The sequence below is a fragment of the Diabrotica undecimpunctata genome, chromosome 4 (genome assembly GCF_040954645.1).
Source record: "Diabrotica undecimpunctata isolate CICGRU chromosome 4, icDiaUnde3, whole genome shotgun sequence".
NCBI lineage: Eukaryota > Metazoa > Arthropoda > Insecta > Coleoptera > Chrysomelidae > Diabrotica > Diabrotica undecimpunctata.
The window spans coordinates 133696944-133715583 of NC_092806.1; the positions used below are offsets into that span (position 1 = coordinate 133696944).

At 32.0% G+C, this 18640-nt stretch overlaps 1 protein-coding gene across 3 annotated transcripts in view; it reads left to right on the forward strand.

Moving 5' to 3' along the window:
* The window catches only part of LOC140440062 (scavenger receptor class B member 1-like), a 314501-nt gene that overhangs the window by 279923 nt on the left and 15938 nt on the right, over positions 1-18640 (forward strand). For all 3 annotated transcript variants that reach the window (XM_072530319.1, XM_072530318.1, XM_072530320.1), the window contains 3 exons: positions 5482-5709; positions 11227-11511; positions 14166-14291. In XM_072530319.1, coding sequence (XP_072386420.1) covers positions 5482-5709; positions 11227-11511; positions 14166-14291 — 639 coding nt within the window. The remainder of the gene's footprint in view (positions 1-5481; positions 5710-11226; positions 11512-14165; positions 14292-18640) is intronic.

An 18640-nucleotide genomic window follows, 5' to 3' on the forward strand; every position in this document is an offset into this window, starting at 1 on the left:
TTAAAGCTTGGTGATCTGTTTCTATAGTAAATTCATTACCCAACAAATAAAATCTTAATTTTGTGACACAGTGTATTATACTTGCTAGTTCTAATTCTGAAACTGAGTAACCCTTTTCATGTGGCTTTGTAATTCTTGAAATGAATTGTATTGGGTATTCGACCCCATCATGTATTTGCAATAATACCCCTGATAATCTCTCTATTGATGCATCTGTTCTTAATATGAATGGCTGTGTGTAGTCAGGATAGTATATTTTCAAATTTGACAGAAAAATGTTTTTAATTTCTTGGAATGCTAGTTCTCTTCTCTGATCCCATCTCCATTTTACACCTTTTCTCAGTAGTTCAAGTAATGGAATTTCTTTTATACTTAGATCTGGTATCATCCTTTTATAATAATTAATTATTCCAATAAATCCTCTTAAAGTTCTTAAATTGTGTGGTGTTTTATATTCCTGAATGACTTGTGTCCGTTCTGGATCCATTTCGATTCCCTTAGTGTTAAGTTTATAACCTATATATATGACTTCTTTTTGAAAAAATGTACATTTTTCTTGATTTATTTTTAGTCCCACTTTGTCTAATCTATTTATTATAATTTTTAGGTGTTTCTCATGATCTTCAGCCGTTTTAGAAAAAATTAATATATCATCAATGTAGTGAATTACAAAATGTTCATATTGATCCAAAATATCATGAAGACATCTACATAGAGCACTGCAAGATGATTGAAGTCCAAATGGTACTACTTTGAATTGATATACTACTCCATCTATCTGAAATCCTGTATACTGTCTACTTTTTCTTTCTAGAGGTATTAACCAGAAACTATGCTGTAAATCGATTTTAGTGAAAAATGACATTCCTGTAATTCTTCCTAATATTCCATCTATACTCATTGGTGCTTCAAATTGCTTTTCCGTAATCTTGTTAATATTCCTTGCATCCAAACATAACCTGATTTCACCTGATCTTTTTCGTACTACTACTATGGGGTTGATAAAACGTGTATCTGCCTTCTCAATGATTCCATCTTCTAACATATTATTAATTGTTTTGTTTACTTCTTCTCTGTATTTATATGGTATTGGGTATGATTTTGTTTTAAAATCTTTTTCTTCTTTAACTTTTATACTATGGATATAATTTTGTGCAATTCTATTTTCTTTATTGACAAGTCCCTTGTGTTGCTGCAATATGGAAATGACTATTGATTTATATTCTTCAGGGCAATTTAAAACTTTTATCATATCTTCTTCTTTACAAATAAAATTATTCTTCATTATGTACTCATTATTCCTTGCTTCCAATTTTACGCACTCCGCCTCGTAGGCATCCATCTGCTTAAAATTTCCATTCCTTAAATATTCACTACAATAATTATTCTTTACATTCTTTTGGGACATTTCCCTATCATCAAAATACATTTCTTCTTCATAAACATCATTATTTTCTTTTAATAATATCCTATCAATTCTTATTCCTTCTTCTACCTCATCTTTCTGCATAAATTTAATTATTTGCCCTTCCAAAGTTACCATTTTTTCTTCAAAATCTATCTTTACTTTCTTCTTTTCCAATTCATCATTTCCCATTAATATATCAACACATAAATCCTTGACAATAAATCCTTGCATATTAATTTCTTTATTAAGAATATTAATTTTAAAATTGGCTAGTTTATCAATTTCACCCAACTTCTTATTATTTGCACCAATAATTTTAATTTTTGGAATCTTTATTATATCTGATAGTTTTAATGTATTAAAAATAAAATTCTCCGAGACTAAAGTACTTTCTGAACCAGTATCTATCATAATTTTAATCATTTTATTTTTGGCCAAAGCATTTATATAAATTAAATTAATAGAGTCAATAATTTTATCCTCATCTAAAGAAATAAATTCAGAAGGTTTTTCATAATAGCAATGGCCTAACTTGTAATTCAGAAAGTTTACTGCACAAAATTTTGATTATTAGAATTGTCAGATTGTATCTGACCACTTGGATCTGATGTACTATGTCTTTCCCTACTATGACTTCTACTCACATTTTCTTGCCTTGTATTATTTCGTTCCCTGTCTTCGCAGCTTCTATTCCTTCGAACACAATTTACCTGTCTGTTATAGTTAGGTCGCTCTGTATTTCTTCTATTATTAAATTCTTGTCTATTATTATTAGTACTGTTATTAAAATGTTGTCTATTATAATTAGTATTATTATTAAAATTTTGTCTATTATAACTAGTATTATTATTAAAGTTCTGTCTATTTGGATTACTGTTATTATTATTAAAATTTTGTAAATTATCACCATATCTATTATATGATTGTCTATATTGTTGATTATCATTATTATATTGAAAGTTATTATTGTTTTTTCTGTTGTTATTATTACTTGTCATATTGCCTCTTTGTATTCTTTGAATAAAATTAATAAAACTATCTATTGTTTGAATATTTTGTACAGTTACGGTTTGCACAACATCAGCATCAAAATGTCTAGATACATTTAAGACTGTTTCATCCTCTCTAAGTGGTGGTTCTAAATATTTTGCAACTGTTATCAATTTCAATGCATAATCTACCATATTTGATTTTAAATTTTGATTATACTTTCCAAAATATAAAATTTCTCTAAACTTGGCTTGCTCTAATTCACCCCAATAATAATTTAAAAATTTATTTTCAAATGTTTGAAAATTATCTAAATCATTCTCAATACTAGCAAACCAAGTTGCTGCATTGTCATTTAATGTCACTCTAATATAATCTTTAATATCATTAATATTATTCACAAATCTTAATTTATGTTTTAAACTATTTATGTATACTCTAGGATGCAAATTTTTTATATTACCAGAGAATTTAATCCCAGTCTCATTTGTTAAATTTAAGTAAGGTCTCCCTATGTCTCTCATTTGTGAAATATCATCTATTCTCTGTTCCACATTTCTTATTTGATTACAATTTATTTGGATATTTTGTTGTATATCGTCTAATTTTTCTTCTGTGTTTCTCCTGTCTTCGTTAATTTTTACTTCTAAGTTACATTTCTGTAACTCTATTTTCTGTTCTATATCTATCTTATTATCTTGAATAATCCTCTTTACTTCTGTCCTCTCATTGTCTATCCTTTTCTTGTAGTCATTCCGTATACTTTTTATTTCATTTGCTACTTTTTTCTCTGCAGCTTCAAGTTTTTTATCCATTTGTTTTACAATTTTATTATTATTATCTTCTATTTTCTTTTCTAATTTTCTATAATTCTCTTCCAATTTCTGTTCCATTTTTTTTATGTCTTCTTTGACTTCTTTTGAATTCTCTTCCAATTTTTTTATGTCTTCTTTGATTTCTTTTGAATTCTCTTCCATTTTCTGTTCCATTTTTTTCATGTCTTCTTTGACTTCTTGTGAATTCTGTTCCATTTTGTGTTCTATTTTTTTCGTATTCTCTTCCATTGTCTTGTTCATCTGCATCAATAATGACATCAAAGCTGCCATATTGACATTTTCCTCTCTTTCTGGATTCATTTCTGCAGTATCTTGTGGAGCTTGAACTAAACTCTCCTCTTGTATAGGTTGTGTTTCTACTTCCACATCTTCTTCATTCTTTTTGCTTCTTGTACCTTTCTTTCCTTGAGACATTTTGAGACTTTACTTGTTCAAATATAATTAAAAATAAAATCTATAATTTTTTCTTTCTACTGATAATTAATTTAATTATATGAGAGCACTTATCTTCCCAAACTAATTCTTTTAAATAGAGAGCCACTGCGTTGGGTGCCAAATTGTTATGATGTGTTTTTTGTTTGAATGATGAGCAATGAGTATTTTTAATAATATAATATATAGGGTTTTTATCGCGGTTCTCAAAGAATTAGCTTGTAAGTACTTTTTTAAATTATCTTTATTATAACTATTATGAAACACACATATATATCTAACCTAGTCAATGTAAATTTAAAATAAACTATCTTTAAACTGATATTCTTATAAAACTAATTAAATTCTATAGACAATCTAAAATTTAAACAAACTATCTTCAAAATTGAAATTGTTATGACACTAACTAAATTATATTAACAAAATTTTGTACCTTTCTTTCACTGAATGCCTAAATGAACTGTTTTCCACTATATATATTCTAGTCACCACTGAAAGTCTTCGTACTTCGGTTATCCTTGTTTTTGTGAAATTTCTTTTTCCAATTATCAGCTTCTACCAATTTAAGATATAGTTTTCTTCACCAGCATGTATACACCACCAACCAAACCAGCAAACAGCATTTATATTTATTCTTCTTTTCAATATACCAATATCCAATTATTATAAGTTGATTTATACTAATCTCCAACCATAATATAATTTAATTTCTTCCAATATACCTTTTTTTATCTTCAATAATTATTTGTGTATAATTATAAATGTGCATTAAATTATATGCATAATTTTTAATCTTCATTCAACTCACTATATTAAACATTTTGACTATTTGTACTTGATTCACTGACTCCAACTAACTTTCATAATAAACTGCTTGACTTCTGACTAAAAACTTCCAAAACTGCTTGACTTTAGACTAAAAACTTAAAAACTTCCATCTTGAATCCAAATCACGGGTATTTATATCTTTCGGATATTCCAGAACCATCTCGTAATAGATCATGTTCCAATTTAGTTCTATTTAATACATGTCTGAATTTTCTGGAACAAACCATTTCGCAAACATGGCCATCTCCGGAGATCCAGAGAATTCCATTCTTTTCTATTAATAATTTTGTTTACATTTAGGCTTTTCAGATCAGAATATATAATTAAATTAGTAACTTAACATTCTAATTTAATAAAATACACATTTCAAACAATATATTATTATAACCCACTTATATTCGTAAATATTCTTAAACGTCACTTCAGAGTATAAATATCTGTCAAATTTCGAGAGTATTTTTGGTTGCCTAGGCACATGGCTCACTTAAATCTATCTACCACATTATAATTACTAAAATACAACTTTTTACACTTAATTATATGCTAATTTATTAAAAATACCCTCACATAAATATATTTTTATTAAATTCTCTAGTATATAACTTATTTAAAACAACCAAATATCTAATATTATGTAGTATATAACTTATAAATTATTTTCTATAAACCGTAATCGTATCAATATATATATAGAACAGCTTATGAAAATACTAACTGAAACGTTGTGAATACGAAGCGTGTGGCATAGGATAAATCAGAAGGCACAAATTCGTGTATTAATAATTTTTCGTACTGAAATGTTAGGGCCATATACCAGTGGTGTATTTTATTACAGTAACCAGGCTCTGAAAAAATGCTATTAAGAAATCCTCCAAAAAACGGATATTAAATTTATGTTTTATACAGATGTTTATTATCGCCGAATACTAATTATAACTTATTTGTTATTAAGTCAGTTAATAATTTATTTAAATATATTGTTTTTAGATGTACAATTTCGAAGGAGATTATGAAACAGTATACAACGGGCAAAAGCTTGGCCTTGAGAATATAGGTTTAATCGAAAAATATAGAGGAGAAACTAAATTACCTCAATGGGACAGCCCATGCGGTGATATCACTGGCGCTTCGGACGGCACCAAATTTAAAGGATACACACAACCCAACGATACGCACCTGTTTTTCAGAAAGAGTATGTGCAGAGCTAAGAAATTGGTAAGTTTAATTTTTTTCTACTTATATTTGCATTTGCAAAGTATTTTTTTTCTTTTTTACCTTTCTTTGGATCATAGACATCAATGTATGTATGTATGTACAGCGTTAACAGGCCTTTTAGGCCCATTGCTGGATGGATAATTTTCATCGTTTTCTGTTCTTAGCTATCAGCTTCCAATCTCTGATTCCCATCTCTCTGACATCTTCCATCACTACATCTCTCCATTTCTTTCTTGGTCTTCCTCTCCTTTTTTTGCCCTCAGGTACTCTTCAAGCAATATTCTTGACTAGTCTATTACCTTGCATTCTTTCTAGGTGACCGAGCCATTCTAGTCTACGTTTTTTTACCACGTTAGTCTACGTTTTGTTATTGTAGGGTTAGCATACAAATGGTACACTTCTGCATTAGTTCGTCTTCTCCATTCTCCCTCTACTACTTTTCCACCAAACATTCTGCGAAGTATCTTTCTTTCCCATGCTTTCAATGTATTCTGTATGATTTTGTTCATAGTCCATATCTCGGCAGCGTATAGCATTGTGGGTCTAATTATAGTTTGGTATACTCTAATTTTTGTATTACGAGATATATCTTTGGCCTTAATTACTTTGCTAATGGCTCCAGCACACCTGTTGCTCTTGGTAAGTCTCAGGTTTATTTCAGTTTCTTCCTTACATGTCTGATCAATAAGAGTACCTAAGTACATATATTTATCTACCTTCTCGATTTCTACAACTGATCCATCCTGCATTTTCAATTTAAAGGATCCCCTGGTGTTTATTCCTTTTTTGCTCGAGATCTCCATGTACTTCGATTTATTAATACTAACTTTCAGTCCCATTTTAGAACTTTCCCGAATCAGTCTTTTTGCTATATTTGATAGTTCTTTTACATTTCTTGCAATGAGAACCACATCATCAGCGTATGCTAACCATTGGTGCTCCTTATATAATAGTTCCGGACCTATTTATCCCACTAACCATTACAATTTTTTCTAGAACTATATTAAATAGCAATGTAGACACCTTTTTTTACTTCTAATTCTTCTGAGACTGTACCGTTGCATCTCACATCACAAATGGTTTGTCTAATTGTCATTTTTACCAATCTTATTATTTTTTCTGGCACTTAGAATCCTTTTTGCGTTTCTATTAATTTGTTTCGGTCTATTCTATCGTAGGTGGCTTTGTAATCAATGAAAAGTACTTGTGCTGAAATGTTGTATTCATAGCAATTGATCAGGATTTGTTTTAGCATAAAAATTTGATCGGTTGTTGATTTTCCTTTCCGAAATCCTCCCTGGTATTCTCCTAGATTCTTCTCTATATATATTTCTAATTGTTTTTTAATTAATATGGCGAGTACTTTATATATTACCTCTAATAAGGATATTTTTCTATAGTTTGCGCATTCAGTTCTATCTCCCTTTTTGTGTATAGGAATTATAATGGACTTATTACATTCTTGAGGCATTTCTTCGGCATTCCATACTTCTAGTATTAGCTCACCAAATTGGTTTATTAAGGCCTCTCCTCCATATTTTATGTTCTCTGCCACAATGCCGCTCTCCCCGGGGCTTTTTTGATTTTTTATATCTTTTATTTTTTCTTCAATTTCTTCTCTTGTATTATTTGGTATTTTTTGTAACTTTGTTTTGTATTTGGATATGGTAACATGGCGCCATGTTACCATATCCACTGGTAACTCTAACATCATAAAATATAATACCAAATAATGTAAACCAAATTGTAACAGAAAAATTTTAACGGGTTTTTACCCTGATATTTAGTGGCTCAAAACATGTACACCTAGACACTGATGATGGAACATGGTTTCCGAAAACGTTTTGTTTTCATGACAGCCTGTTTGGGTTTTTAATTTATATATACCTTTTATAAAGGATTCTTACTTAAATTTTTTGTGATACATGGTATACAGCCAGCTACAGGAACTTACTTTCCTTGTGGATTTTGTTGTATGTTACTCACAATAGTACTATCTTGTTTGGCATAGGTTTCTTGTATATTCTTTTGATAAATCTGCGCTACCTTAAATTTTCGCAGTTTTTCAAAATTAAATTTACGTTGCACTTTCTTTTTCCATTTATGCTTTTTAATTATTGTTTCTCTTGTATTAATTCTAACCAAAAAATGATCTGAGTCTACGTTAGGCCCGTCTGCACGTTTTTACATTTGTTATTATATTGGCGAACTTCTCTTGTATTAAGATATAGTCTATTAGTTTCATTTGATTCCGGAATTTCCACGTTTCTTTATATCTATTTTTTCTCCTGAAGTGCGTGCTCGTTATTTTCACAGTCTGTTTTCAATTGCGAATGTAATCAATCTTTGTCCATTATCATTTGTATTCAAATGTTTACTTTCACCCTCTGTTATGTTTTTATATATATCTTCTCTTCCGACCTTTGCGTTGGCGTCGCCTATAATAATTTTAATATCTTGTCTGGGCATTTTTTCAGACTGACAGACTTCAGAATGACTCTAATTTTTAATAAAATTCATCTTTAACTTCTTCTTCTTTTTCTTTTGTTGCGGCATGTATATTTATCAGCGATATCATGTTCCCTTTTCCTTTAATTCTAATTGCACACATTCTGTCAGATTTTACTACGAATCGTTTTACCTGCCCCACGTCTTCATGTACCAGAAAACCCACTCCAAAATTCCTATTATCGCCTCCACTTGTATAAAACGTGTATGGGCTAATCTTTTTGATGTTGTTTCCAGTTAAATGTGTTTATATATTTTTTAAGTTCTTCTATTAGGTTAATTAATGCTCCCTCCTCATATACTCCTCGTACATTTTATGTTGCAATATTTAGGTACATATTCTTATTTTGCTATTTATGTTCAAACTCATTTTCCTGTTCATCGCTAGTGTCGTAGTATTTACGATTTCCTGCCTCATGTGTCTTTCTTTTTCGGTCAGGTCATCGTTGCTAAAGATCTTTTCTCCAGCAAGAAATCTGAGTTTGCTTTTTCTTTCTTTTTTACCTTTTTTTTGGATCATCGACATCAATAGTGATATCAAATGGCTTCTATCAAATTTTAGACTTATGTTATTGCCCGCTATTTAGCCTATGCATAAGTTGCTTTGTATTCTAAGTGTATACCTCTTTTCTATTATTATAGTCCTTCTCCTCATTCCTTAAGCCCTTGTCAGAGAGTGGTGATACTCGAAATATTGTTAGCTTGCTGTTTCCATTGGCTGTGTTCCATGGAGTGCTTTATGTAAGGTTTTTCGTATCAAAGTCGAATCAGAGGGAACGTTTTAATACATTTCGCGAAAGACGGTTTCGATACGCCTTTCTGTTTGCTATTTAATTTTTTCCTCCGTTTTTTAATTAGGTACTTCTTTGCTAGACAGGTAATTTACGCAATTTCATTGTTTAATTCTAAACGAGCAATTTCTCTTGCTTTGTAAAAATAATGACAATTAATTATGACATCTTCATACACTACGGCCTACTAAAATAAAACAATAAAAATCTTACCTTTAACATTAAACCACAATTATCATCAAAATTATTAATTTTAGCTATAGGAAACTCTGATATAGAAAACTCTTAGGTATACTATTTAAAAGACAGTCCATTTTGTTTTATTCAAAGTATAAAATTGAAGCTGTTTTATTTAAAATTACTGCCCCATCCAAGTTTAAATAAATGGTGTATCATGTATAAACACCCTGTAATAAAAATTCGATTTCGATATACACTGACCGGCAAAAAATGTGGCCACCCTATAAATTTCCGAGAATAAAAATTCATTGGAAGTTTTATGCACTTTTTCATATTGTGTCAGCATCTTTCATTTTTAAAACAAAATATGGCCATTACTGCTTGATTTCTTAGCATAATTAGAAGGATACAAAAAAAATAGCATAATATCAAAACGAATTATTAACAATATGAAAATTACGAGTGAACTTTAACAACATTGTCTAATATCGGGTATTATGCTTTAAAACATCAATAACCGTTTGCATACGATTTGAAAGGGAAAGGAACACATTTTAAATAAAAACTTGAGGAATACGTTCACATTTTTTTTCACAAACTTTTGCAAGACTTTCTGACTGGCCTGGTTAACTTCTAAACATACGATGAAGTTAATCCCAAAGATGTTCAATGATATTCAGATCAGGGCTGCAGGCTGGCCATTCTAGATTTTTAATTTCTTCTTCCCCCAAGTAACTTGCCACGATTCTTGCAGTATGCAGCCGTGCATTATCATGCATAAAGACGAAATTGTCCTCAATAAATGGACCAAATGGAACTACTACTTCTGAAAAAACATCCTTTATATACCGGTGAGCATTCAGCGGATCAATGATGAAAATAAGTTCAGTTTGAGCTTCAAATGAGATTCCAACCCAAGTTCAAGCAATGACATCACCACCGCCAAATTTTCTTCTCTGGGACTTACAAGCTTGGGCATATTGCTTATATTGCTGTATATCCTAGTTTTGATGTTGTCGAGCAAAAATTAATCGATTTCTACAGTGTCTGGGTTGTAATTCGGGAACAATAGCCGGCATTCTTTCCATTAGTCCTCTTTTATTGAGGCGTCTTCTTACCGTTCTCTTACTTAAATTTACATTTCAAACCTCCTGCAGACGGTTTCTTGCAGCAATTGCAGTGGAAAGGCGATTTCTTAAAAGTTCCATCACAATAAAACGATCATCTCTTTGCGAGGTAACTCTTCTACGACCGGAACCAGGTCGACGTGAGTATGTACAGTCTCTATAAAGCATTGAAAAGCTCTCCGTACTGTAGTTATCGAAATACCTAAACTTTCGGATGCATAAACTTGACTTCTGTCATCTTGTAGCAACGCAATAATTCGAGCAACATCTACTGTAGGTAACACCATATCTTAATTATTTACTTAGTCGAAATCTACGTTTAAAAAGCTAAATTACTGTTTAATTAGATGTTTTCAACTTAGAAGATAAGCAGTGACTACAGAAAACAACAGCATAAACATCAAAACTGTAAAAAACAAGCATACCTGATCGCAATAAATATTTAAATTGAGACGCAATATGAAAGAGTGCATAAAACTTTCAATGAATTTTTATTTTATAGGGTGGCCAATTTTTTGCCGTTTAGTATATTTCCTGAAAGAACTTTACCTACTCTTTGTGTGGAAAGGTTTGCAAAACATTATATTTGTTAATGGATGAGATATTAACTTCGAAGATATTGCTTCTATCGTCAAAATTTTTGAAAACATATCAATAACTCAAAAAATAGTTTTGTCCTATGATATCTCATGCAAATTTTGTCTAGAATTTTACTAGAATGTCTTATTTAAAATTACAAAGTTGTTAACTTTCGGTATTTCTAGAATTAGTAGCATGTCTGTATATTTTCTTTAAGTTCGTCATAAATTGCAATCCTCATAAACCAATTTTCATAAATATGTATCATGTAAATAGTTTCCGACATATACAGAATAAACATTCAGTATTACATTAGTAATTTTTTGTTTTAGATAAAAGTCAATGAAACAGTAACTAACGGTTTAAGAGCTTATGTTTACCACTTAGATCCAGAAGCTGATGATAATGGAAGAGTCCACGAATACAACAAATGTTTCTGTAAAGATCCAGAAAACTGCAAGCCAAAGGGTCTTTTAGACGTTCGTGGTTGTTATTATGGATTCCCGATAGCTCTAAGTTATCCACACTTCTTGGATGGAAATGAAAGCTTATCAAATAATGTTATTGGAATGAAACCGGATCCTAAAATACATAAATCATATTTCATTATTCAACCAGTAAGTTAAATTATATTTCTGCATTATTTTATGCTTATAGATTAAAATAGTAATAAAATAAAATTCAAAAAATAATATAAATTGTCTAAAACTTGGATTCAAATTGTGATTGATTATTTATCTGCTTTTAAGTATAATTATCATTTCGCCTTGAAATCAGATAAGTTCATTTAATGTCAACATTCACCCCATTTGGTAACGAAATATAGGTATACAAAAGAAATATATAACTAAAATGTATGTTTTCACGTATAAAGTTGTGTAATGATACATGTTTTCCGATTTTATTGGCACTGGTCTGGCATTATTTCCATCTGACGTTTCTTCGACAATTAAAAAAAATATCAAAGGTAGTACGGAAATGATCGTAACTCTCCCTTGCTAATTCAGTATCGCCTAATATGTAGATAAAACTACAGAAGGAAATAGTTACAGACACCAATCGGAAAACAACTCCTTATCTCTCTTTCTCTCTCTCTCTATCTCTTGTAGTTTCCTCATTAACGAGGATCTTGATTTACTCCAAGATTTCTAACAAATTTTTTCCATTGGTCTCTATCTTCAGCTGCTCTAAGAGTTACGCGAAATGATTGGTTTCTTGAATTCTGAATTTGGTCGGACCATCTGCTGCGTGACAGTTGTTTTTCTCTTCTCCCCCAAAACGTTTCAGAAATAATTAATCTCTTTAAGTTGTGACCAAAGAACTGTATAATTTACTGCAGATAGGTTGACCACAACATTTTTTTAATGTAAAATTGGTTAAGAAATAGGAATGAAAACGTTTGTCCGATGAGCTGTCCAAGATATGTGCAGCATTCTTCTTCAACACCACATCTCAAAGGCAAGAATTTTTTGCAAAAATGTATTACCCAGTCTTTTTTCATGATTTGAGAGATATATTGTCTTTCCAAACTTTACTTAGGCGACTCCTGGTAGTTGTTGTCATACCAATGTGTTTTCCAACTTCTGTTTCGCAGTTGCTATCGTTAGGTACACTAGATCAGAGTAAGCTTAGGCTATCTACTATCTAGTAAGTCTGCAAGTTGTTAGTGAGCTGAATAGTATTGAATCTGTCTACCATCAGTATTTTTGTATTGCCTGTATTAATTTTAAGACCAGCTTCTCTCAATTCTTCGCAGAAAATCCAACATTTCTTGTTAATTTGGTGCTATAAGTATAGTATCATCAGGAAATCTTAAATTAGAGATTTTTTTACTTGTCACCGTTAATGCACAAACTCTTCTAAAGCCACCATCACGACATGTTTTCCATAAATATTGCATAAGCCAGGTGATAAAATGCATCCGTGTCTAACACGTCTCTCTATCTAATCTGAATTTACAATTTCTGATCTAGTCGTAATGTTGCCATATTGGAGTGGTATAGATTTTTAACAAATTTCACCGGGTGTATCGGTGTAGAGACGAAGCATATTATGATAGGTACTTTTCTCGACTTTTCAATGAGTTGTTTTCGGTTCAGGATTTGCTCACGTTTTTCCATCTGCCTTAAATAAACCAAAGAAGTTTGGTGAACTAATGTAACTAGAAAGACAAAAAAATATCTCACCTGGAAAAAGAAATGGGATAAGGGCATAATATTATCGTTACGTTTATGTCAAAATATGGTTAATCGAATATTTCCCCAAATCAGATTATCTTCTTCTTTCTCTGAAGTACCCGATTATCGTGTGTTGGCTATTAAATTGGCTATACTAATATTGTTGACTGCAGATCAAATAAAGAGCACTGATAATCTGCTAAGGCATTATCTCAGGTTTCTAAGCCATGCTGTTCGTCTTCGTGCTAGCTCACTGTTTTCATCTACCTTGCATTTTGTCATTAAATGGAGTGTTTTATACCTATCTGCTTGATGCAAGTATTGGCAAAAATATTCCAGTTTGAGATTTTTGACTCTTCTGATCACTTCCGTAACTCTTCCAATCCATAGCAAAATAACCTCGTTACAAACTCTATCTACTAAATTTATCAGTTAGGAGTTTCCGATACACCCAGACTTCAAAGGCTTTCAGTTTTCTGAAAAGTGTGTCTGTCGAGGTCGAGCCTTTGATACTTCTTATTAATATATTTTTAAATCTCAAAGTGATATCGTTTCCACATTTCCAGATTCCACAAGATTTTTCTCATCTTAAAAATGCAGCTCTGGCCTTCTCTACATATATTCTAATTTCAGTTTTTATTTAGATTAAAACCAAAATAAGTGATACTGTTAGTTTTCTCAAGTTGTTCTCTATAAGTTGGTTACAATTCTGGTTATCCATATTTGTCACAGACTGTGGTAATCCTATGAATTATATGTGGTATTCGTAAATCTTTGCAATTAAGACCGTGTCATACGCGTACCTCAGTTATTAACGCAACTAATAATTTTGATACCACATTGAACATTATACAATGCTTTATTAATAATGAAGTCAGAATAGATAACAAATATTAGTGGGGACCAATTACAGCCCTGTCTTCAGTAAAATGCAGTCCATTAGTAAAACGTACACAATATTTTCACTTAAAATACAAAAACTATGAAGATATTTAAAGAGCTTTAGTTTCTTTATTTTTAAATAAGATTATTTATTTTTCACAAACCTATGTGTACCAGTTATTGCTTCTTCTAATACATCTCCTTCTTTTTAGGATTCTGGCCTTCCACTTGAGCTGGCAGTAAGATTCCAAATAAACATGCATTTGGGAAATATTAGAACTATTGCCAACTGTGAGAGATTTGACAATATGGTGCTTCCCCTTTTGTGGACAGAGAATGTAAGTAATTTAAATTGTTTTAACTAAAATTTTAGAATTGCCATTGATGTTAATATTCGTTTTAAATTTAAATAAGACTTAAATTATTTTAAAATTTAACTGCATACAAGTATGCAACCAATGTTGCAACAAGTATAATAAATAGTATAGATTTGGAAAAAGTATTTACATAAAAACCTTTAATCACAAAGAAAACACGTAAATAATTCGTTTTTAATCTGTAATGCCCAAAAACTTGTTTCACTTCGTTTATCAGTATTATAATTTGCTTATTATGTTTGTCTTTCGGTAACGAATACCCCCATTTATAATGTTCAGTATTTAGCCCCGTCTTTTGCAATATAATTGTGTTTCTATAAAAAATTAAATAAATTATTAAATATTGGAAATAATGAAAAAATTGAGGATCATTTGGAGATATGGTTTGAATGTATTGACTGTGTTAATATATAATATATTATTAAATAAAAATGAGTGTTTTATGCATCAATATATTATATAATTTGCTTATTTTGTCTGTTTGCCTGTGCGTAATGAAAACTGCAGCATCGACATTACATCATATCTCCATTGTCATTGGTTCGATTAAAGCGTGTGACGCGTGAAATGAAAGGGGAGGGGATAGCAATTATACTAAGATAAAAAAAACAAGGCAACTACTAAAAGGGCACTACAGCTTATCTTCGTTATTACTGAACGTATAGCGACATACGAGATATTACACGAAAGTATAAATGTATATATATATATATACTCGTATATATATACTCGTATATATATATATATATATATATATATATATATATATATATATATATATATAGATATGTACACATGTATGTATATAAATTACTAACTTCTCGGGACGAACCGTGTTGAGAATTTAAAACTCGACATTTCGACACCCATTTTGGAGTCATTATCAAGAGGGATACAGTTCCGTTCGAGTTCAGGGTCTCAATCTGCCTACTCCCCTCACTCGTGACGTACCAGTATCGCGTTCTGTAGAAATACAAGAATTGTCAAACGGCACTGAGCTCTCAATATGTCTACTCCTCAATGTCTAGTGATGACCGCTTGTATCCCGTGTAGCTACTTTTATACTCTCAATATGAGCGGGCTAGGTTAGGGCGGAGGTTGCTGAAGCAGCGGTTGCCATTTTGTTGGCAGAATTGAGTTGGGCGGGGTGACGATGTATTGAGATGACAGTTTGTATGAGTGGGTTTCGGGTACACAGAATAGAAAAAACTGTGAGATAAGTTTTTCTGAATAAGAACATCAAGTAATGGCAAAGATGCTTCAGACTTAACTTTCATCGTGAATTTAATACTGGGATGTATTCCATTCAGGTGGGAGAGGAAGAGAACTAATGTGTTTTTACCACGAGACCAAATTACAAAGGTGTTATCAACGTACCGTAACCAGATGGTGGATTTAAGGTTTAATATAGACAGGGCTGTTGTTTCGAAATATTCCATGTAGATATTAGCTCCAGAATTAGATCCAGACCAAGAGATCAGGATACGAATAGAAATGGCAAGGGCAGCGTTCTTAACATTCAAGCAATTGTTCTGTGACAAAAATCTATATACTGCGCTGAGACTGAGGTTTGTTGAATGTTACGTCTGGTCGCAACTATTGTACGGGGTAGAAACATGGACATTAAAAGCGCAAATAATTAAGAAGCTTGAAGCCTTTGAACTTTGGATATACAGGAGAATGTTGAGAATTCCATGGACTGCCAGGGTCACCAATGAGAAAGTACTGAGAAGGATGGGTCGAAAAAAAAAAAAATTGTTGAGAACAATAAAAGTACGCAAGACTGCATACCTTGGACACATACTAAGAAATGATAAATATAGTCTTCTGCAGGTCATCATGCAGGGTAGAGTCGATGGCAAAAAGGGAATAGATGGAAAGAGGAGGTCATGGCTGCGAAATATTCGAGACTGGACAAACATGACTGTAGACGAATTATTCCACGTTGCAAAATACAGAGAAACTTTTAAAAATGTAGTCGCCAACCTCCCTTAATGGGGACGGCATAGAAAGAAGAAGAAGATATTAGCTATTACGAGAGAGAGGAGGGATCCCATTGGGGAACCTTTAATTTGATGATAGCAATGATTTTGGAGTATGTATTAGACATGCAGTGTTTTATTAAAGATAATGTATATCACCCTAGATATATTAGTTAGTTTTGACATTGTTTTTTTATTTACCAACTTTCCTATCGATGAAACCATTTCCATCTTGGACTCTAAACATCAAATCCCCCAAAACATAAATTTTTTTAGAAAATAGGGGAAAATTTTTCCATGCTCCTGGTACCAATATTTCTTTACGGTATTATTTCACAAATCATTATTTTTATATTACCTACCTAAGTTTATTAATGCCGTACATAAATGTTTGGCCAAAGAAACTTACCCGCTTGAGTGGTAAGTTTTTATCACCTGTGATTCACATTAACCGATAAAAATTGACAGCATAGTTTCCAAAGCTATTACATATTGTAGTATTGTTTTATATGTGATTAGTTCTGGGTAAAATGATCCATTAAAAATCTCTTATGGGCTTGTAGATTATAACATCATTATCCAACTTTGTCGTTCATGTAACATAATGGAGATGGCCAATTTCGTAACACCCTAATTAACTAAAATACTTGTTTTATTGGATGATCATAAATTTTTAATATATTTTCAATAATTCTGAATTATATTTTATAGACTATATTTAAGGGACCATACCTTTATAGTTTTCGCAATGATTACGGTTGCCTTTATTGCCAACATTGATTTACCAGATACCTACAGGATTCTTAAATATAACAAGGTTCACTTATGGAATTGTTGGACCTCTGCTCCATAGTGCTTATTGTCTTAACCTTTACTCGACAATACGTCTTATCGATCGATTGTTAATTGTCACTCATTCTCTGGGTCAATATAAAATTATTACTTACCTGGAGATCCACGTTACTCTTAACCTTTGGGTCAATATAGAATGTTACTAACCTGAAGATCCACCCTTTTATATTTTAAAAATCCAGTTTCCTTACAACCTTCTGAAGATCCATGTAGAAGGAACACGGTTTTACTGCTTCATTCAAACTAAAACGGCTACAGCGACAAAGGGCTCTAACTCAGTGATTCCCAACCTGGGGGCGATCGCCCCCCGGGGGGCGATTTGAGATATTCAGGGGGGCGATAGAGCGAAGGGGCGATATGGGGGGCGACAAAGAAAAGGGACGATAAGGGGGGCATTTAGCATCCGGAAAACGAGAAATGGGTAAATGAGAAAAATAATAAAAGAGAAAAAAAATACAATACTTTCGATCGGATATCCATAGGATAATAAAAAGTAAATATATGTATACCAATGCAGGTAATAATAACACAAACATCTCGTCTAGTCACAGAGAGCTATGAATCATAATACAATTTAATTCTATACATTATCGTTATAATTATACATTATAACGAATTCTGCATTTTCCTTTGATCGAGCTTTCGTATTGTGCGATCATCCGCACAAAAGAGAAAGAGAGAGAAGTGGGATAAGAACTATGAGAAGTAGGTACCGCTCCTGCCGATCTGACTCGAACAAAAAGCGAACGGCCGAGGTTGTCGTCGCTTCAAATGCGGAGTCTTTCGTTCCAGAGTTTTGTATTGTGGTATATAAAGTTGTTTTGTTTCAACTGACAGTCATTGTGTTCAGTGAGTCAAAAAGTGCCAAGCCGCACACAATTGGAGAATAACTCATCCTCCCAGCTGTCAAAGAGATAGTTGATACTATGTTGGGACCCAGTCAGGCCGGCCAAGTAACAGATACAGTTCCTCTCAGCAATAATACTGTCTCCAGAAGGATTGATGAAATGGGGCGAATGTCGAAGACGTTCTCTGCAACAAATTGAAAAGCAGAGAGTTTACTGTGCAACTTGACGAGAGTACCCTGAGTGACAGTACAGCTTTGCTGCTGTCATATGTCCGATTCATTGACGACAATGGAGAAATGGCCAAGGAAATGCTGTTTGTTAGAAGTCTGATTACTGATACAAAAGGATCTTCCATATTTGAGGTCGTTAAGAGATTTTTTGAGGAAAAAGAGATTCCCTTATTAAATATGATCGCCTGTGCTACTGACGGTGCAGAAGCAATGACAGGACGCCATCGGGGATTTATTGCACATCTGAAACAAGCAGTACCTGGAATTTTGTGTGTTTACTGCGTCATTCACAGAGAGCATTTGGCTGCCAAGAATTTGAGTGGGAGGTCGCACGATTCTCTTCCACTTGTCATAGATGCGGTAAATAAAATGAATAACCAAAGAATGATCAAATATTT